This window comes from Hakea prostrata, unplaced genomic scaffold (genome assembly GCF_041222555.1).
Source record: "Hakea prostrata isolate BN-2017 unplaced genomic scaffold, UWA_Hpros_2 contig_18, whole genome shotgun sequence".
Classification (NCBI taxonomy): Eukaryota; Viridiplantae; Streptophyta; class Magnoliopsida; order Proteales; family Proteaceae; genus Hakea; species Hakea prostrata.
In genome coordinates this window covers 127178-149495 of record NW_028291137.1, presented here as the reverse complement: position 1 = coordinate 149495, position 22318 = coordinate 127178, and the positions used below count along the sequence as shown (strand labels likewise).

Genomic DNA, 22318 nt, shown 5'->3' with positions numbered 1-22318 from the left:
TAAGGAATGATATGAGACATGGTTAGAAATAGGGTGTTTGGTGCAGGTACGTGGTTGTTTTCTTAATGCAATGGGCAAATCTAGATCAGAAACAGACTCACCAGGAGGAATGGTTGCTTTAGGACTAGGATCTGGGGCTTCCAATTTTCGTGGCTTAGAGGGGGACTTCTGCTTCCTGTGGTAGGTCTTCATAGGAGGTCTAGGCTCCCCCTGCACATCCACCAGTTGTTCCTTTCCAGTCACACCATCTTCCAATGGAAAATTTGTCAAAGGAAACTCAGGCATGAGGAATTTCGGAGGAATTTCAAGGAACAAGAAGCTACTTCACTAAGACACTCCCCCTGAATAAGAGGAGAAAAAAAGGGAACCTGTTCCTGAAAAACATCTATAGACACACAAAAACGACGCGATTCTGGATGGTAACATTTATAACCTTTTTGTGTAAGGAGATAGCCCAAGAATATACATCGTAACCCTCTAGGATCAAGCTTACTATGAGCTATGATGGTTGCGAACAAATGCAACACATCCAAAAACTTTAGGGGTACAGTAAAATTGGTTGTATCTAGGAGAACTTTAAGAGGACACCTAGGAGAACTTCAAGAGGACAACACTGATCTAAGACACGTGAAGGCATCCTATTAATGAGATAGGTGGCATTTTGAACCGCATCACCCTAGAATCGAGGCAACACATGCATAGTAAACATAAGGGACCATGCCACCTTCAAGAGATGCCTATTTTTGCGCTCTACAACCCCATTTTGAGGAGGTGTATTAACACAACTGGTTTGATGGATAATTTCATGATCAGAATGCTAAGAGGGGAAGCCACCACTTGAAGATTCAGTCCCATTATCTGTCCAAAGGATTTTTATTACAGCCCCAAACTGGGTCTTAACCAGATTGTGGAAATTTTGAAAACAGGAGAACACATCACTTTTTTTTAATGCAAGAGATAAACCCAGTAGTGCGGGTTAGTAGTGCGGGTGTAACAATCAATGAATGTAACAAACCAATGATGGCTAGATATTGACACAGTTTGAGAAGGACCCCATACATCAAAGTGAATAATAGAAAAAGGAAATTTAGTTCCATTATCTAAAATGGGATAAATATGTCTTGTTTGCTTGGCCAAAATACAAGCATCACAACGAAAATAATTCAAATGACACTTTTTAACCAAATCAGGAAAGAGTCTAAACAAAATTGACAAAGGAATGTGGCCAAGATGATTATGCCATTGTAATAAAGACACTAATGCAAGAGAGGACGATGCAGAAAATGTAGAAAGAGCAGATGGAGAACTAGAATCGTCCAAAAGGTAGAGCCCTCCTTTTGTTTACCACTACCAATCGTACACCCCATCTCCAGGTCCTGAAAAATACAGTGAGATGGAAAGAATGTTATTTTGCAGTTCATATCATAGGTTAGGCTACCAATGGATAATAAATTACCTGAAAATTTAGGAATATGCAAAGCAGATGAAAGGGTGAGGTTAGGTGAATAGATGATGGAGCCCTTTCTAGAAATAGGGGACAGGGATCCATCTACTGTTCGAACATTGTGAACAAGTGGAATAAAGAAGATGAGCCAATCATGTGGTCAGTTGCCCCAGAGTCAATTATTCAAGAGGGATAAATATAATTGACACTGTGACAACCATAGTTGTCATGGCGACGAGGCGATTTAGGCTAGTTGAGGCGATGAGTCGACGAGGCGCCCTCTGAGGCGCTTTTGAGGCATTTAAAGTGAAATTTTTAGTGTACATCTCATACACTCTAATTCATTATAAATCTATCATACCTTATATAATAAAAAAATTAATATTAGCCTAACTCAAGTCATCCAACATACTACAAACCACACATAGTAGGTCCTAAATAAAAAGTCGCGGGAAGAAAGGAAGAGAAGAAGTCGCCTATCATTGGCTGCCGCTTGCCGGAGTGTCGTCGCAGGAATGGAAGAGAAGAAGAGAGGAAGAGAGAAAGAGATTAGGAATTAGAGTGAGAGTGTAAGACTCGATTCAAGAACTTATTCCCTTTTGATTTTATTTGTTTTTATTTTATTTTGTCACATGTAGCGTCATTATAAATATACATATAGGTTCAAAGAATAGATACCTTACAATCGGAATCTAATAAGTAATTCAATATATGCCTTCGATTTGGCATCTTTTATGTGATTAAAAAAAAAAAAAGCGGACGCCTTGGAGTATAAGGCGTCTGAGGCACTTGAGGCAACGCCTCATACCCCAAGGCCGTTGCCTTATTGCCTAAAAATAAGGCTACACTGATTTGAGGCGCCCGGACGCCTAGGCGATGCTTAGGCAATGCCTTAACAACTATGGTGACAACTGAAAATACCTGTAGGAGGTTGGGAACTAGAGGGAGAGGCATCAAAAAATGCAACACTCTCACCGAGAGTCAACCTGGAAGAGGATCCTTCAAGTTTCATCATCAGCTGACGAAAGAGTAGATGTATTCTATATGTTTGGAATAAGCCTGATTTGTAGATACTTGATTGTTGCCCCTACTGCCACTCTTTGCTTCTCTATGGGAACTGGTTGGACGTCCATGTAATTTCCAACATTTATCCTTTGTATAATGTTCCTTCCCATAATACTCACACTTCACAGGAGGTCGAGAGTTTCCAAAACTATGCTTAGGGTTACCAGAACCAGCAGCTAATGCAGACCTATCAGGAGTTTGTGTATGTACTATAGTTATCCGTTGACTGTCCTCTATATTTACCATGCCATTGGCTTGGGCCAGAGAATGGAAAGGCTCTCTAGAAAGGATCTATGCGCGAGTTTGATCAAATTCTATATTCAATCCTGCCAAAAATTCATAGACGCTTTCTGTTTGTCTTCCCATTTTTGATAAGAAATAGCATCTTCAACATTCTTCGGTGTAAATTTTCCATAGAAATCTAAAGTCTAGTAATATCCCTGAAGAGTGCTATAGTATTGAGAAAGAGTAAGGTCCTTCTACTGCAACTGATTGATTTTCCATCTAATTTCAAAGCATTGTGCATCATTGCCTACTCTGAGTAGTATCCTTAACAACTTTCCAAATAGTTGACGAATCAGGAAGGAGGAGATGACTGTTTGCTATGCTTGATTCAATGGAGTTGATGAGAAAACCCATGACCAAACATTCATTTATATATCACTTGGAAAGTTGTGGACCGGGAAAGTTTGGTAGAAGTCCCATCAAGATGGCCGTAAGACCACGAGCACCAACAATAAGGAAAACTGAACGAGACCATCTAAGATAATTTGTCCTATTGAGTTTTACTGTGGTCATCTGAAGCAGGGAAAACTCATGATCCCTATGAATAGAAAACATGGGAGACTCTTCAGATGTACCAGTCAAAGGAGATGTGGGAGTAACTATCGCAGAAAGAAATCACTCAAATTTACAAATAGCTCCCTGAGACTATTCAAATTTACAAACAACTCCCTGACAATAGTTAATTTTTCGCACATAACTCTCTGGAAACATTCAAATTTGCAAAAAAAAAAACCCTAGAACTATTCTAATTTACAAAACAGGCCCCTGCGATTTCACAGAACCATGATCCTCCTTGGATAGGTCAAAAAATAAGATTTTTCAGGGAAGGAAAGAAATTCATCATGGAAGGAAGTCTGGTTAGGTCAGATGATTGGTTCTAGAGGGACTTTTGAATCATTGAAACCCTTCTAGCAATTATCGCAAGTAAGAGGAACGATAGGTTCAAAAGAAAAAAAATTAGGTTGAAAGAGGGCTAGAAAGAGGCCGATGGCTTTAGGTGGATCGAACTAGAGAGGTGATGCCTCTAGGAGCCATGCAAATTGCAATGATGGCCCTTAGAGGCAATCACATGGTTTTTGGGTTCCTAGCGATAAGCAACAATAGGCCTAGAGAGGTCGCTGGTATGAGTCGATCCTCTTAGGCCTATCGCTGATTATGGTTAAGGCTGGCGGAAGGTCTAGGAGTGGTTCAGATTGCAAGCAATGGTGGTCGCTGGACTTTTGGAGTTGCAATGGAGGTGGCGGAGGTGGAGGTGATAGATCTGTGATGGTTAGAACCTGGCAAAAGGGGGATTGGTGAGCTGCGATGGTCGTGGTGCTTCATGATGAGAATTTACTAAGGTTCTTGGATCAAAATTGGCTCTAATAACCATGTTGAATAATTTGTGGAATCTTGACTTATGGCTTGTGTGACATAGCAGGGTTTTATTTATAATAATAGTTATGAATGAGCAAGTAGAATGATACCCGATGTGGGACTAAAAAACATAAAGAAGAAAGACTTTCTAATAGACCAAACTCCCAACTAGACTCAAACTTATGACGTACAACATTTAGTTATTCATATTGATCAATAGAAATTTATTTCTTTTTCCGAAAATGCGTATCAATTCAATACCCAACAATACCATTTCTTATAGGTCCATTGGTCGATTTGACTTGAAACTTACTGATAAATAACCCTAGATGGGTGCATCTGACAAATTTGATAAGTCAGATTCCCTAGCAGATAGTGGTGAAGATGATCCCCATGAATTAGTTTGAGACCCCTGGTGAACCTGTGGATTTGCAATGGTGGTCTACAATCAGCTAGTGCTGAAGAGAACAATCAAACTATGATATCACAGCTTCCTAGCAGCAATATGTGGTCATAGATAGTAGCTCGCATGTCTTACTCACCAAACAGTTCCACAGTTTCTGGCTGGTTGGGGCAGTCTCAAGCTTGAAGAAAATATACCACCCAGTGAGAGAGGCCTTTGAAGCAAGATAAGAGCAAGGAAACTTGAGGCGGTGCTTGAGACCTAAAATCTATTCTTTTTTCTTTGAAATCAGTCACTCTGTTCCCTCCCTTACCTTACTGCTTCTAAGTAATGCATTTTCCATGCTTATGGTTATAACTTGAATAAATAAATAATCCTTTACATTCAGACAAGGGCACAAATTTTTCTGTATTTCCAATCTAAAGCTTTTCTGGATGGACCTACCATCTGGCACATAACAGTTATTTTGGGGCTCAAAAATTACAGATATGTCCAGTTCATCATCAATCAGTCTAGCAAGTTTGAGTGAAGTCTTTTTTTCTCGTGTGGCAATATGAAACTTACAAAATTGGTGAAAATTTAAATTTGTGCTAGTTAAGTTAGTTTCTGACAACTAGTGCAAATGTCCTATCATGATATGTAATGTAGATTGGGGGTTGGGGGTTGGGGGTTGTACAGAAACTTGACATATAGGTAATTCAAGATTGGGCTTTCCCATCTAATGGTTGGTCTGACCAAAGGAGTCTCCCATGTATGTGGGCCAGGAAGAAGTGAAGCACTGAAGCATATAGAAAGAGCTCTCTATATGGTGCCATGTAATGGAGATATACCTGTCAAACAGGGATAAAGAACTGGCTTGTTTCTTTTAATCAGAAGTTTGATTGTTTAACACCTTGGCTCAAAGTCTGCTTTTAGCAGGGAGTGTGTGTTGCAGTTAAATGGTTTACTAATCTTCCTTGGGATCTTCTCCCTGACTTTATTTGTTCTATTCGTCATTCATTATCCAGGATGGTTTTCAAGGGATCCTGTGATCTTGAATCAAGTAGGGCATGTGCTACTGCAATTACGTAATGTGCCACCTGTACAACCAAGTCTTATCATTATTCCAGATGACTGTTTCCAACTTCTGAACATTCCCAGTGATCGTGTGACCCAGGTTCTTCTCAAGTCTATCACAAAGTTGTGTGGAGGTAAACTCTTGTTCATGTGGTGTGGAGTCCTTCACAAAGGGTTCTGTCTGCATTCATCTTAAAGGGAATTAAGTCAGTTGAGGTGTTACTTCTCTTTCCGTTTTGTAGGTCAAATTGTTAGGCACAAAGACCTTGGTGATTATGTCAAGGATAAAGTTCCAAGTTTGAAGCATTTTATGGATGACAGTAATGGTCAACTGGAGTAAAATATACCGTCATTAGTGGCTCTTTCAAGAGCCATGGGGTTGCTTCTGAGGTACGGTTCTTACACAGAATTGCCTTACTATTAGATATATTTTGCCATGTAAAAAGATATATTTCTCTTCACTCTCCCATCCTACCTGGCCTTCATCCCCTCACCCACAAATGCCTCCACCACCCCTGACCCCCCCCCCCCCCCCCCCCCAACCCCAAAGAAAGAAAAAAAGAAAAAAAAAACTGCCTCAAAATAAAATAAAATTATTTTATCATTTGGAAGTGTAGGTATGAGTTCAGAGTTCAGAAGTAACCATGAAGAATGGATCAGTTCGGTGAAACCTGATTTAGGTTCAGGTATATCACAACGGGTACAGGAAGCCATAATGATAACAAGTGAAAACATTCAATTTTGACATCTGTCATTCCGTTAGGATTGAGCTCCATGCTGCTCTTACTGAGCTACTTGAGGTACACATTCTCTCCTTTTCTCTTTCTGCATGCATTTGGACACTCACTGCCTGTTGAATTGCAAAACTCCTTGAGGAATCTTCTACTTCTATTTTTTTTTTTTGGGGGAGGGTATCATTACCAAAATCACAAAACCAGAAAAAGGTGGGGGCACGAACTTTAAGCCTGTGGCGGACAAGTAACAACAATGAGCTTGTTTCTTAAGAAATGTATCAGGGAGTTTTTTTTTTTTTTTGGTAAAATCTATCAGGGAGTTATGGGGGAGCATATGAAGTCTAGAGCTGTCACACTTTACCATATGAGAAATCAATTCAAAGCCCTCTCTAGATTCCCACTATAAACCCTCGATTCTCCCAGATTCCCAAAAATCTAACCTTTGTTCTGCTGTCAATCAATTTCAGCATTATTCCACTGTTAGAACATCAAGAAACCTTCGCAGATAGATTGACCACTCATCTGAGCATAACCAACACGTCAAAACCCTAACCCTTAAATTGATCAAAACCCTTTTTGGCATTTTCGAACCAATTTTGCTGAGGTCCTACGTAATTAATGCGCAGGACCGTCAAGCCGGCCGTCCGATTAGATCGGACGGCTGGCTGCATCTTTCTATTAAAAAAATATAAACCCACCTTTAATGCTTACTTTTTGCTGACAGTTCGGTCCAATGACAAACCAGCGGTTCGAGTTGGGAGGTTCGAGTAGTTTTTGTAACTGAAGTATTGGTATTTCATACAAGTTTGGTTAATACGTTTTAAAAACACGGCATACATACAATTGTATTCGTATATACAATTTGAAAATCACAAATACTTTTTCAAAATTTCATCAAAAGCGGGACAACATAAACTCGTTCATTTCAAAATCAAAAGCCCCAAATCCATCGATTTTACTCGCAGAGGAGAAGACGAAGACGACGAAGCTTGAGCAGCATCCCAGAGAAGAAGAAGAAGACAACGAAGCTTCATTCCAGTGTTCTTAAAGAACAAGAAGCAAACCTAAAAGTTTCCCAGTTTTGATCGAAGCAGAAGAGTTATAGGTTGAAGCAGGAATACCAAGATTCAGTCACAGGTTTTCAACCCAATTTTCGATCGAAGGAGAAGGAGGATCTTGAAGCAGAAGAAAGAAGAAATCCTCAAATCCCTCTTCGGTTCTTCAACCATAGCCGTTGCAGTTCTTACTTCGTGGTTCTTAAAACAGTTTTTACTCATAAGGAAGTGCAACTTTTACCAGGTAGAATATTCTCACTCTTGTCTGTGCTGCTTCGGTCCTTGCGGTTATTAGCAAATAGTGTTGTGTGATGAAAACAATACATACGTTTTCAAATCTGGGTTTTCGATCAGAAGCGCGCAATTTTCGTGTTTTGTAACAAAAGACCCAAAAACATCAGGTTTGAATCTATTTCTCCGTCCTCTCTTCTTCTTCGTTCTCTCACGATTCTCCCTCGGTTGAGCCCCTAAATTTTGTTCAACTCATTTACAGTTTGAAGAATCGATTTGGATGAAATATGAAAGGGAGTCTCAAGAGTTGTTGGTGCAAGAAACGGTTAGAACCTCAAATTCGATTTTAGGGTTCCTGCTTCTCAAGCTTGTGTTTATGACGCAATTCTTCTGTTGATTTTAGGGTTCCTGCTTCTCAAGCTTGGATGAAAAAAAAGAGTTAATGACTATTTGCTTCATGTTGTAGGTCAGCAGATAAGTTATGAGGTACCTGAAAGCAAGATTCAAGCTTCCTCAACTACTGTATAAGATGAAAGAGTGTGTGCAATGTGTGAGAAGTTCACTACTCAGGGAGTAGAATATCTTAGTGAAAACAAGACCCAGCAACAGGTCATTGAGGATCTTTATCTTGCCTGCCATAAGTTGCCCACCTTCAGGCAGCAGGTTGCCACCCATTCCATTGTGGTTTTGTTGTGAAATAAACTATTTTATATGTGCTGCTGCTTTATTTTTTATTTTTATTTCTTTAGCTGTATATTGAAGCTTCTTCTACATATCTTGACAAATTGTTGCTTTGGATTCCTGAATGTTTGCCTGTCTGATTCAAATGGCCTATGCAAGTGGTAGGCATGATACCACAGGGGGAGTTCATTGCTTAAATAGACAATGTTATTGGTAGGAATATGGGAAACAGAGATCTTGAACCAAAACTTTAGATTGTCCGAGTGATTCGTAAATGACCTTCACTTTCCCCTCTCCTTGTCCTGATTGTCATAGACACAAGTGGGATTCAATAGCGTAGAAATTTTTTTCTAATGATTAGAAACATATGAGCATGCATATTGATTCTTTATGATGAATATGTTACACAATATTAAGTTAACCTTGCCTCAATATGCCTTACATGGAATGGGTAAGTAAGGCAAATTTCATGTTATGGGAAAAAGTATGCTGCTTGTTGTGTGGCTTCTATGCCCAGACACAAATTCAAGTAAAAGTACCACTTTGCCACCCGTGAAATAGAAATTGCATCTAAGATGATGGCCCCACATGCACTCTCACTGGCCTCCATGCTGGTTCGGGCACTACATGACCAGACAATGATCTCTCTTGCCCATAAAAAGGATAATCTGCCTCAATGTATTCTTAGTAGGAGCTATAGCAGGCATCTATTTTTGCTGCTAGTGTTTTTGAAAATCTTATTAACAGGGAAGGGCCCCAGAGAAACTTGAACCTAGAACTTTTGATGTCTATGGATGCTATGTGGAAATTCTGAAACCTAATCTTGCTGTTCACATTTAGTGACTTCATGGAACTATTTTACGTTCTGTCTTTTATGTTAATCTGTTTTTTGGGCAGTGCATCACGTTAGTGGACTATTATGCCCCACTTTTCTTCATGGAGCTTGGCACAATAAATCCAAAGGACTTCTGTGTGAAAATGGATCTTTGTGACCAAGAGTTAATTGCTTCTCCGCAATGTAAACAAGATAGTTGCACACTTGTGTCATCATGCTGTTGAAGAAATCATGGACAAGTTGAAAGATCTAGACACAGGTATTTGCTTGCATAAACTTGTTCTTTAAATATTTTTCTTTCTTACTTTTGAATGTAGTGATGCTAGAATTGGTTTTCCTTATTTCTCCACTGTACCCTTTTCTTCCAGTTTCCTTTTGGATTGATCCAAAAGAAAAAGAATTTAACAATGCAATCCTGGGCTTCCACCAATATTTGACCTCATTTTGTGTCTGCTTGTGTGTGATTTCATTTGGTTTTAAGTCGTCATTTGTATATCGATACTGTACGAAACTCATAGTAGTGTTACAGTCTTTGCCATTCCATCATGTGAACCTTATACAAAGGCTATAGATATGATGCATGTTCAAATATTTGAAGCTGTTTGCCTTAGTTTGCAAAGGGACACTAGTTTCGTCTCTCAAACACCCATCAAACTACATCATCAGATGAGACTTTCAGAGTTAAACTCTTCTTGTTGGCTGCAGATGATCAGCTTTCCTTTCTGCATGTACTGTATTTGCTTTTAAAAAGACATCTTACAGTGGAGGAGAAACGGAAAGAATTTTCTGTTGGGAAGTAATAATTAAGGCTAATAACTGTTTTCAACATCGATGATATTCCGCTAGTTCAGAGTATGGTGTTTGGCTTAGGGGGATTTGAGATAGTTAGGTGTCAAGGTTATGTTATAGGAGCATGGAAGGGGATTATCATAAGCTTTTCTCCTTTTTTTCCCCCTTTTTTGATAAGAAGGGATAATTATAAGTTAATTTGGTTCTAGAAAGGAATCTGATATATTGTTGGAGATGGTAGGAAGCACTTTTTCCATCTTTGAATAAATAGCTTTGGATTTGTTGCATGATTGTGACAAAAAAGTATTTGCAGAGCTCTTGCCAGATCTCATGAAGCCAAGGGGTTAAAGGGTTCTGGTGTCAACTTTCTGGAGGAATCTGAACTATTGAGAGTCGGATCAGCTTTCTTTGATGCTGCAGGTTTTGGAAAATACACATAAGAAGGGCCTGCAAGATGTAAAGCTTATGGATCTCTCAGTGAAGTGGCATGTTTTCTATGAGAGCTCATTCAACTTGTCATACTGGTGATTCTGTACCTCCATTAGATTAGCTGGTAGTGAGTAAACATTTGTTTCTTAAAATCACCATTCTATGATAGTCAATACCGTTTAAACCTCGCCAAGTACTCTTAGGGTTACTAATGGGGGACAGAATAGAGATGAAAGAAGGATAAAGAAGATAGGGGAAACAAGGGGAAACCTCAACAATCAGATGAAGCAGGGGAAGCTGGAGAAGACCACTCATAAGAAGAAGAAGAGAAGAGGATAGCGACTGCTGAACTAGTAGACAGTGTAAATCTGTTTTATGAATTTTAGTCATATCTGTGTTTCTCTATTGGAATAGTTAATTATCTAATCTGCATAGATTTTGTTTAGCAATGTATTTTCTTTATAGGCCTTGGGTTTAGCCTACATTCAAAATAAAATAGCAATTTGCATTTGGTTTGATGGTCAAGATTGAGGTATGTTGTATTAGACTATAGAGGGCTTTGTGGTCAAGTCCTTACAACAAATATTAACGTTTAGAGGATGGTTCCTTGGAAAAAATGGTAATGTCATTTGCAAAATGCATCCCACTTTGTCATTAAGGCTTAACTATGTAACATGGACCTGTTAAGAAAAAGGAAAGAAAAAAGCTATGTAGCATGCAGGCTTTAAGTTTGTGGTTGGCCGGAAATTCAAGTTACTGTTTTGTTATAAAAGAGGCTTCACCGAGTGAAGCTCTTTATGAAATAAGTTCTGGATTACATTTTACGTGTCAATAAAATGAAAATTACTTCCAATAAAAAATTTAATGGATGCGACTTATATGGTGGCTGTTTCTAATTGACGCTTTTACTTATCTTTGGTAATTATTGCAGTTGGATGTAATTGAGATTCTTCTAAAGGGATGTGATGCAGTGGAGAGCTATGTGAAGGAGGTGAAGACTTTTGTATCTTATTTGTTTTTACAGGAAAGTGATTTGGTGTGATTGAGCTATTTAAACTAATACATAGGACTCATATGCTTTCTTATTTCCTTTAAGATTTGGGTCCTTATTCAACTACAAGTGCACCAATTTCTCATTTTTAAAGACACTATGAATTTCCATTATGTATCCATTTTGAAAACCTTCCCATAAACATTCACCTTTGTGGGCCATTTTTTTTTAATATATTCCAGTCCCAGAAGTTACCTCAACTAGGTTGTCTGTCCCAATAAGTTACCTCAACTAGGTTGTCTGTCCATCCATTAATTTAGAGGAATTTTTTCTACGACTTTCCAAAAATATGCAATGAACCAATTTTCCAGAAAAGCCAATTCATTTCTCTTGCTTATATCTGTTTGTGTGCTATTTCAATTTTTCTGGCAGTGCAAGAAGCTAGTTTTCGAATATGGACCTCTATTGATGGACAATGCAAAGCAATTCCTTGAAATGACAGATACCTGTACTATGCTCCATGCATGTACAACTTCAGATAATGGGGTTGGAGAAGCATCTTCTGTTTGACCATGCTGTCTGAATCTTAAAGCTCGAAGCAAAGATTGGTCTGAAAGCAAAGGGAATATTTATTATTAAGCAACGGAAGCCATGCATTTGCTGATTTCAGAGTGTTTGCTTTCCTCTCTTGTAAATGTTCGACAATCAATCTAGAACATGTCTTTATGGTATTGTGAAGTTTATTTCCCCCCATTTTAGGTTTTCTATATAGGATAGTGGGAAGGTGTTGTTTATGTGAATAAGTTGGTAGTTTGAATGACATGAAATTTTAAAAGTATAATTTGTTTGGTTCATGAGGTGAAAAAGCTAGCAGTGTCTGGTGAGATGACATGTTAATTTTTTTACCCCATGGTTGGTTGCTCAATTATGGGATGGTTTTTTTTGGGTTCCAATACAAATGTACTTCACATAAAGAGTTGGTATGTACAATGGTTATTCAAATTTACCAAAAATATGTGATGATATGAAGATTTGGTATGTGACCATGCGCTAACGTTTATGCAAAGTGGGTAAAACGGAATGGTTTCGTTCCGAAGCTACTTGAAACGGAATGATTCCATTTCATCAGACTGATCACAGGGAGGAAACGGAATGATTCCGTTCTGAAGTTACTTGAAACAGAATGATTCCGTTCAAAAAGGAACCATTCCGTTTCATAAGACTGATTACAGTGTTGAAACGGAATGGTTTCGTTCATTAGACTGATCATAGTGTTGAAACGGACTGATCAAAAGGAACCATTCCGTTTCACTAGACTGATCACAGTGTTGAAACGGAATGGTTATGTTCATCAGACTAATCACAATGTTGAAACGAACTGATCAAAAGGAACCATTCTGTTTCACTAGACTGATCACAATGTTGAAACGGAATGGTTTGTTTAAAAAGGAACCATTTCGTTTCATCAGATTGATCACAGTGTCGAAACGGAATGGTTCCGTTCATTAGACTGATCACAGTGTTGAAACGGACTGATCAAAAGGAACCATTCCATTTGAAACGGAATTAGTCCGTTTCATCAGACTGATCACAGTGTTGAAACGGAATTATTCCGTTTAAAAATGAACCATTCCGTTTCATTAGACTGATCACAGTGTTGAAACGGACTGATCAAAAGGAACCATTCCGTTTCACTAGACTGATCACAGTGTTGAAACGGAATGGTTCCGTTCATCAGACTGATCACAGTGTTGAAACGAACTGATCAAAAGGAACCATTCTGTTTCACTAGACTGATCACAGTGTTGAAATGGACTGATCAAAAGGAACCATTCCATTTGAAACGGAATTAGTCCGTTTCATCAGACTAATCACAGTGTTGAAACGGAATTATTCCGTTTAAAAATGAACCATTCCGTTTCATCAGACTAATCACAGTGTTGAAACGGAATTATTCCGTTTAAAAATGATCATTCCGTTTCATTAGCTGATCATGCGAAGGCCGATCGACGATCACAGTGTTGAAACGAACTGATCAAAAGGAACCATTCCGTTTCACTAGACTGATCACAGTGTTGAAACGGAATGGTTTCATTCATTAGACTGATCACAATGTTGAAACGGACTGATCAAAAGGAACCATTCCATTTCACTAGACTGATCACAGTGTTAAACGGAATTATTCCGTTTAAAAAAGAACCATTCCATTTCATCAGACTGATTACAGTGTTGAAACGGAATGGTTCCGTTTAAAAAGGAACCATTTCGTTTCATCAGACTGATCATAGTGTTGAAATGGAATGGTTCTGTTTAAAAAGGAACCATTCCGTTTTAGCATATTAATGACCCATTTGAACGGAATGGTTCCGTTTCATCAGACTGATTACAATGTTAAAACGAAATGCCGTTTTATCTAGTTTCAAATTATTTCCATTTCCTCCAAAGTGCTTTTGAAACAAAAAGACATCGCTTTTGAACCTACGCCGGCGTTTATAATTTTTTTAATTAAAAAAAAATTGGTTCCAAAAAGCCAAATTCAATTTTACAAATAAAGATTCAATTCCATCAATCCAAATTCAATTTTACAAATGAAGTACACTATTTAACAGGAAAGCTCTGCTTTATCCCTACTTTACAATTTTCATTTTTATACTTGCTCTCCAGTTAGCTTCTTCACCATAGATAATATCAATTCCATATCATCACTTCTCCTCCAACTTACTCCAAGTGAAGGCACTTTCTTTTCCCTCTCAATAAGATTCTGAGCACTCAAGACAAACTTGATGCCTCTTCAGCTATGCTGATGATCTGACAAATTAACAAGAACACAAAACATCAGTAGAATTGGCTGCTAATTAAGGAAGTAATGAAAAGAAAGAATATTGTATTAACTGTTGGCCATAATTAGTTACCTGCTTGTTACTTTGTAGCAGTGCATAGCAATCCAAGAAGGTTGTGTGCTTGTGCTGAAATTCTTTACTGTGATAGCAAAACCACAAAGGTTGTAGTGATACCGATCATCAATCTTGTTGTAGCATTTCTCACAAGAGTAGAAACTATCCTTTATAAAGAGCCCACAATGTTCACATTCTTTCCTTGTTGCTAATATGTAGTAGAGTACAGTTACCTCATTCATATGAAGATATCCATCGCCTTCTTTGTCCAACTCTGCGAAATGTTCAGGCTTGGGGCCTTTGTTCTCCATATTAGGAAGACTATAATCAGCCTCACCAAATCAGCCTCACGGAGCAGCTCTTCCATTGTAGATGCTCTTTTCCAAGTGACAGGCTTTTCACCATTTTCTTTCAGAAATTCTCCATAAGCTGCAGAAGAGAAGCAAATGAGCTCCAACCAAGATATATCAGGAAACAAGTACAACTAAACTTTCATACTTGAGTTGAACCTTGTGAGCCAAGCCTATCCATTACAAGTTGAGTTAATTCAAGCTGAAATTGACTATAATCTTTTTCCTTCTCCACTAATTTATGTTTGATGTCTTTGATCTCATTCTCCAACTTTCCAATTTTTTGTTGATTATTTTCTCTTTCCAATCGCATCTCATTGTCTTTCTGAGTGAGGTGACGACTAGTAAGTGTAACTCCCCCGCACCTACACGACCCGCCCGCCCGCCGTTCCTTCCCAATGACTACTCAAAAGCATTGTCTTGGGCCATCTGAGAAGTCAATCCAACGCTCAGCCCATTCTTTCCATTAAGACCTTTGCAAACCCCATCTCAACTTATTCCCAAAACCTTAATCTCACTCAGACTTAAACCAACTGTCAAAATTATCCACAATTCTAACTGGTTACCCCCCCCCCCCCCATAGACTCCTAACAAAAACACTCAAATTTGGTTGAGTTCTGATCAGACAAACCCAAGAATTTCTACATCATTCTCTTTCCAGAAATCTAAAACCCTACCTGTAAATTGCTGTCAAATCAATTCCATATACTTCACCCCCATTAAAAGATTGTGAGACCTTCATTGTTATCCACTACACCCTCATTTGATATAAACCTTTCACTAAACCCCAGTCCAATAAAATCCTAACATTTGATATAAACCTCAGTCCAATAAAATCCTAACCCAAATATGACCAAATACTATTTTTTGGCCTAGTCAAGCCCACCTGTTCATAGCAGATCTGGTCATTAACTTCTACTGGTCCCCTACCAATCTAGAACTACATCAGGTAGCCACCCTATCTGCCTGGTATAAGGCTTTCTTAAGGTTGAGTACTCAATTAGGAGACAACAAATGATAGTAAAAGTTTTAGTTCACCTTCGCACTTTAATGTGTTGTATTGGACATTCTAGATTGTGTAGCATTATAGATGTTTACCATGAGTGCAAAACATGACTTCAAAATTAAAGAAAATGAGTTTAAATGAGACAAGCAAAAAGCTTCAGAGGCTGCATATTTGATGAAATTAGAATATGAGTTACTAATCTGAATTTCAGCAGGAAAACCTTGAGTGTTTTGATGTAAGGAAGCTTCAGAGGCTGCATATTTGACATGTTCCTGCAAGATCCAGTAATTCATAACTAGTAGAACATGATAATTCACTGGGAACAAATCAATCTTGTGCAAAACAATTGTATTTCATATTTATACTTCTAAGTCAAGGTACCATCTTTGTAGTGTCTAGAATTCAGACAACATAAATTATATTGCTTGCATCACTTGTCTAAGAAAGAAAAAGAGCTGCTCTTCACTAACTGCTGGTGTGAAAGTTGTGGGAGCAATTCTTCCTGTTTTCTTATATTAAATTAAAAAATAAATAAATAAATAAAAACACACCACATAGAAACCCATAGACATGCATTTGAGAAAGAAAGGAGTCATCAACCATTAAAATATGAAAGTTTTCACATGCATCCAAAGAAAATTTAAATGAGCATTCACCACCACAAGATGAACTCTCATTCAATCAGTGATTTTAAACTCAAAAATTCTGCCAAGCTGAGTGGAGTAGGCAAAACAATTTAGCAAAGACGAGGGTCAATTTAAAATTGTGAAGGACAAATATTGGTATAAAGTATAATAAAAACAGGAGGAAGGGGAATAGAATGTCATATAGGGGCAAATTTAAAGGGCATTCCTACAATCAGACCAATCTAAGGTGGAAATGATTTCAAAGTTGTTTGACAACAGAGTTTTGAGAAACAAACGCTTCTCTGTATGGTTGCTCCACCTAATCCCAATTTCCCACCACTTTTTCTCCAACAGATAAGGTTGGGGGTGTGGGGATAGGATGGCTTTGATCCCAGGCTTGAAAGCTTGAAGTCCACATGCTTTATCAGTGACCCTACCTAACACCTTTCATAAGTGTTTCAGCCATCTAAAAATAATTGCAACCCTCAAATCAATAGATAACTTCAGTTTTCAACATTAAATACGGATTCAAATGCTTTCAGGAAGTGGCACAAAAGCACGAGCCGATAAATTGTACTTTGATGGGGTGAGGACCAGCAAAATGGCACATATGTCTTTGATGGGGGCCAGGCGGTTGGATCTCCATGACAAGAACTGCAGACATTCCAACCAGAGTGGTGTAGTTCATCATGTAAGTAAGGCACAGGCAGTCCATGGATAACTTTTGAATACGTAGGTGAGCTTGGATCTACATCCAGTGTGGCCAAGTAATCAGGCTTCTCTTTTCTTGTTCCTGTTCAATAATCAATCATAATTAGAAATTGCCACATCAAAAACTTGAAACAGAAAATAACTCAAATTATTGAAACATTGAGCAGGAATAGTGACTAATAAAAGCCACACAAGAAAAATCCAATTGATTCTCACTAGAAAATACATTGCTAAACAAAATCTATGCAGATTAGATAATTAACTATTCCAACAGAGAAACACAGATATGATTAAAATTCATAAAACAGATTTACACTATACTGGTTCAGCAGTCGCTATCCTCTTCTCTTCTTCTTCTTATGAGTGGTCTTCTCCAGCTTCCCCTGCTTCATCTGATTGTTGAGGTTTCCCCTTGTTCCCCCTATCTTCTTTATCCTTCTTTCTTTTCTATTCTGTCCCCCATTAGTAACCCTAAGAGTACTTGGCGAGGTTTAAAGTATCGGTATTGAGTATCATAGAATGGTGATTTTAAGAAACAAATGTTTACTCACTACCAGCTAATCTAATGGAGGTACAGAATCACCAATATGACAAGTTGAATGAGCTCTCACAGAAAACATGCCACTTCACTGAGAGATCCAAAAGCTTTACATCTTGCAGGCCCTTCTTATGTGTATTTTCCAAAACCTGCAGCATCAAAGAAAGCTGATCCGACTCTCAATAGTTCAGATTCCTCAAGAAAGTTGACACCAGAACCCTTCAACCCCTTGGCTTCATGAGATCTGGCAAGAGCTCTGCAAATACTATTTTGTCACAATCATGCAACAGATCCAAAGCTGTTTATTCAAAGATGGAAAAAGTGCTTCCTACCATCTCCAACAATATATCAGATTCCTTTCTAGAACCAAATTAACTTATAATTATCCCTTCTTATCAAAAAAAGGGGAAAAAAGGAGAAAAGCTTATGATAATCCCCTTCCATGCTCCTATAACATAACCTTGACACCTAACTATCTCAAATCCCCCTAAGCCACACACCATATTCTAAACTAGCGGAATATCATCGATGTTGAAAACAGTTATTAGCCTTAATTATTACTTCCCAACAGGAAATTCTTTCTGTTTCTCCTCCACTGTAAGATGTCTTTTTAAAAGCAAATACAATACACACAGAAAACAAAGCTGATCATCTGCAGCCAACAAGAAGAGTTTAACTCTGAAAGTCTCATCCGATGATGTAGTTTGATGGGTGTTTGAGAGACGAAACTAGTGTCCCTTTGCAAACTAAGGCAAACAGCTTCAAATATTTGAACATGCATCATATCTATAGCCTTTGTATAAGGTTCACATGATGGAATGGCAAAGACTGTAACATTACTATGAGTTTCGTACAGTATTGATATACAAATGACGACTTAGAACCAAATGAAATCACACACAAGCAGACACAAAATGAGGTCAAATATTGGTGGAAGCCCAGGAATGCCTTGTTAAATTCTTTTTCTTCTGGATCAATCCAAAAGAAAACTGAAAGAAAAGGGTACAGTGGAGAAATAAGGAAAACCAATTCCAGCATCACTACATTCAGAAGTAAGAAAGAAAAATATTTAAAGAACAAGTTTATGCAAGCAAATACCTGTGTGACTGGATCTTTCAACTTGTCCATGATTTCTTCAACAGCATGATGACACAGTGTGCAACGATCTTGTTTCTGTTCTGGAGAAGCAATTAACTCTTGGTCACAAAGATCCATTTTCACACAGAAGTCCTCTGGATTTATTGTGCCAAGCTCCATGAAGAAAAGTGGGGCATAATAGTCCACTAACGTGATGCACTGCCCAAAAAACAGATTAACATAAAAGACAAAATGTAAAATAGTTCCATGAAGTCACTAAATGTGAACAACAAGATTAGGTTTCAGAATTTCCACATAGCATCCACAGATATCAAAAGTCCTACGTTCAAGTTTCTCTGGGGCCCTTCCCTGTTAACAAGATTTTCAAAAACACTAGCAGCAAAAATAGATGCCTACTATAGCTCCTACTAAGAATACATTGAGGCAGATTATCCTTTTTATGGGCAAGAGAGATCACTGTCTAGTCATGTAGTGCCTGAACCAGCATGGAGGCCAGTGAGAGTGCATGTGGGGCCATCATCTTAGATGCAATTTCTATTTCACGGGTGGAAAAGTGGTACTTTTACTTGAATTTGTGTCTGGGCATAGAAGCCACACGACAAGCAGCATACTTTTTCCCATAACATGAAATTTGCCTTGACATAACCATTCCATGTAAGGCATATTGAGGCAAGGTTAACTTAATATTGTGTAACATATTCATCATAAAGAATCAATATGCATGCTCATATGTTTCTAATCATTAGAAAAAAATTCCTACGCTATTGAATCCCACTTGTGTCTATGACAATCAGGACAAGGAGAGGGGAAAGTGAAGGTCATTTCTGAATCACTCAGACAATCTAAAGTTTTGGTTCAAGATCTCTATTTCCCATATTCCTACCAATAACATTGTCTATTTAAGCAATGAACTCCCCCTGTGGTATCATGCCTACCACTTGCATAGGCCATTTGAATCAGACAAGCAAACATTCAGGAATCCAAAGCAACAATTTGTCAAGATATGTAGAAGAAGCTTCAATATACAGCTAAAGAAATAAAAATAAAAAATAAAAGCAGCAGCACATATAAAATAGTTTATTTCACAACAAAACCACAATGGAATGGGATTGATGGCAACCTGCTGCCTGAAGGTGGGCAACTTATGGCAGGCAAGATAAAGATCCTCAATGACCTGTTGCTGGGTCTTGTTTTCACTAAGATACTCTACTGCCTGAGCAGTGAACTTCTCACACATTGCACACACTCTTTCATCTTTTACAGTAGTTGAGGAAGCTTGAATCTTGCTTTCAGGTACCTCATAACTTATCTGCTGACCTACAACATGAAGCAAATAGTCATCAACTCTTTTTTTTTTTTTTTTTTTTTTTTTTTTGCCAGATAAGTCTCTCCAGGAAGAGTGAACATGCAGATCTGATTAGAACAAGAGAATTATTACAAGATCTCAAACTCCTCAAACTTAACATGTTCAAAAATCTCTTATCCAAGTTTTTGCCAGCTTATGGAGGACCATTGCCAGCACATTTAACGATATGCAGCAGTGTTAAATCTCAACTGCAACTGGAGGCACAAAATATGCATGTGAAGACAAAGAACCTGATGTAATTTTTCTTTGAGGGGTAAATAATACTAGAGTACTTTCTTTGAGGGTTCATAGCTAACTATAATACTAGAGTACTTGTATTCCAGATGCATCCCATATATGATGACCATTTGCAGGAAACAAAGGGAAAAGGACAGAATTTCGCTTAACCCTTAGCAAAAAAATTAACTCAAACCGAAACACAAGAAACCACCAGATCCTAACAACCATGCTATTGAAGTTTGCGCAAAAAAAGATGCAATTGAAGCTATTAGGAATATCGGAGTAACGGGTAATTCAGAATTTCAATTTCTTCCTCTCACATTTCAAGTTTATAATGCACTTCAACAAGGAGAAATCACAAAAATGAATAAAAATTGCAGTCAATAGTGAAACACACCAGAACCTGATGGATGATGCTTCTAGCTCCAAAATTAGATTCGATTTAATAAAAAAAAAAAGTATTTATTGAAAGAACTACGCAAAGATATACCTCCGCGAACGTCAACAATTTTGGTTAAAAGAGGGTATAAAATGGGTAAAATTGAAAAGGTGTAGTACCTTTTCTCTTCGATAAGTTCCAAGTTTGAATAGTTTCATCTCTGTAATCAACAGAAGAATTGCGTCATAAACACAAGCTTGAGAAGCAGGAACCCTAAAATCGAATTTGAGGTTCTAACCGTTTCTTGCACCAACAACTCCTGAGACTCCCTTTCATATTTCATCCAAATCGATTCTTCAAACTTTAAATGAGTTGAACAAAATTTAGGGGCTCAAACTGAGGGAGAATCGTGAGGGAACGAAGAAGAAGAGAGGACGGAGAAATAGATTCAAACCTGATGTTTTTGGGTCTTTTGTTACAAAACAAGAAAATTGCGCGCTTCTGATCGAAAACCCAGATTTGAAAACGTATGTATTGTTTTCATCACACAACACTATTTGCTAATAACCGCAAGGACCGAAGCAACACAGACAAGAGTGAGAATATTCTACCTGGTAAAAGTTGCACTTCCTTATGAGTAAAAACTGTTTTAAGAACCACGAAGTAAGAACTGCAACAGCTATGGTTGAAGAACCGAAGAGGGATTTGAGGATTTCTTCTTTCTTCTGCTTCAAGATCCTCCTTCTCCTTCGATCGAAAACTGGGTTGAGAACCTGTGACTGAATCTTGGTATTCCTGCTTCAACCTATAACTCTTCTGCTTCGATCAAAACTGGGAAACTTTTAGGTTTGCTTCTTGTTCTTCAAGAACACTGGAATGAAGCTTCGTTGTCTTCTTCTTCTTCTCTGGGATGCTGCTCAAGCTTTGTCGTCTCCGTCTTCTCCTCTGCGAGTAAAATCGATGGATTTGGGGCTTTTGATTTTGAAATGAACGAGTTTATGTTGTCCCGCTTTTGATGAAATTTTTGAAAAAGTATTTGTGATTTTCAAATTGTATATACGAATACAATTGTATGTATGCCGTGTTTTTAAAACGTATTAACCAAACTTGTATGAAATACCAATACTTCAATTACAAAAACTACTCGAACCGCCCAACTCGAACGGCTGGTTTGTCATTGGACCGAACTGTCAGCAAAAAGTAAGCATTAAAGGTGGGTTTATATTTTTTTAATAGAAAGATGCAGCCAGCCGTCCGATCTAATCGGACGGCCGGCTTGACGGTCCTGCGCATTAATTACGCAGGACCTCAGCAAAATTGTTTTCGAACCTACCTATTCAGATGCTATTTGGCTTCTAGTTAGTCTCCTACAAATCTAGAGCCACGTTTGAGAAAGAAAACCACCCAGTCATGTCAGATGCACTCCCCTTTGACAGAAAGGCACCTCTAGTTTTTTCTAGGGTTAATGAGGGGGGTTGAGCTGCACCATTTGTGTACCCCTTCACCCATGTGGCTCTATGGGATGGAGATGTATAATTTAAAACTGAGAAGTTATTAAAAAAAAAAAAAAAGACTTCTAACAGATATCTTTTGGAAATCAATTGACCTAATATATTAATTTAGGAGTTGAAATTATGGATTTAAAAATAAAAAATAAAAAATAAAAAATTTAAAAAATATATAAAAAATAAAAAGGAGAAAAAAGACTACTAGTAGATAGCTTTGGAAATCAGTTGACCTAATATCTTAATTTAGGAATTGAGTTTATGGAATTGTT

General features: G+C 38.0%; 1 protein-coding gene and 1 pseudogene across 2 annotated transcripts; one reads left to right on the top strand and one right to left on the bottom strand.

Annotated features, from left to right (window-relative positions):
- LOC148999280 (amidase 1-like) overlaps positions 1-22318 on the top strand; it is a 41633-nt pseudogene that overhangs the window by 18147 nt on the left and 1168 nt on the right.
- On the bottom strand, positions 16947-21471 carry LOC148999281 (uncharacterized). Of its 2 annotated transcripts, none has more exons than XM_089141308.1 (6): positions 20996-21471; positions 20840-20902; positions 20721-20761; positions 19698-19894; positions 18578-18775; positions 16947-17023 (listed from the first exon to the last, which is right to left on the bottom strand). In XM_089141308.1, the coding sequence occupies exons 2-6, from the start codon at positions 20875-20877 to the stop codon at positions 16979-16981; spliced, it is 519 nt and encodes a 172-aa protein (XP_088997434.1). In that variant the 5' UTR covers positions 20878-20902; positions 20996-21471; the 3' UTR covers positions 16947-16978. The 2 variants fall into 2 exon arrangements, with proteins under 2 accessions (XP_088997434.1, XP_088997435.1); XM_089141309.1 differs by lacking the exon at positions 16947-17023 and adding an exon at positions 17464-17735.

Excerpts from the sequence above, each read along its gene's own strand:
- LOC148999281 (XM_089141308.1), bottom strand. The coding sequence starts at position 20,877 with ATGAAAGGGAGTCTCAGGAGTTGTTGGTGCAAGAAACG. Across the intron at positions 20,762-20,839 it reads AGTTGTTGGTGCAAGAAACG|AGATGAAACTATTCAAACTT; the intron begins GTTAGAACCTCA and ends TGTTGATTACAG. Across the intron at positions 18,776-19,697 it reads TGCCCACCTTCAGGCAGCAG|TGCATCACGTTAGTGGACTA; the intron begins GTTGCCATCAAT and ends TTTTTTGGGCAG.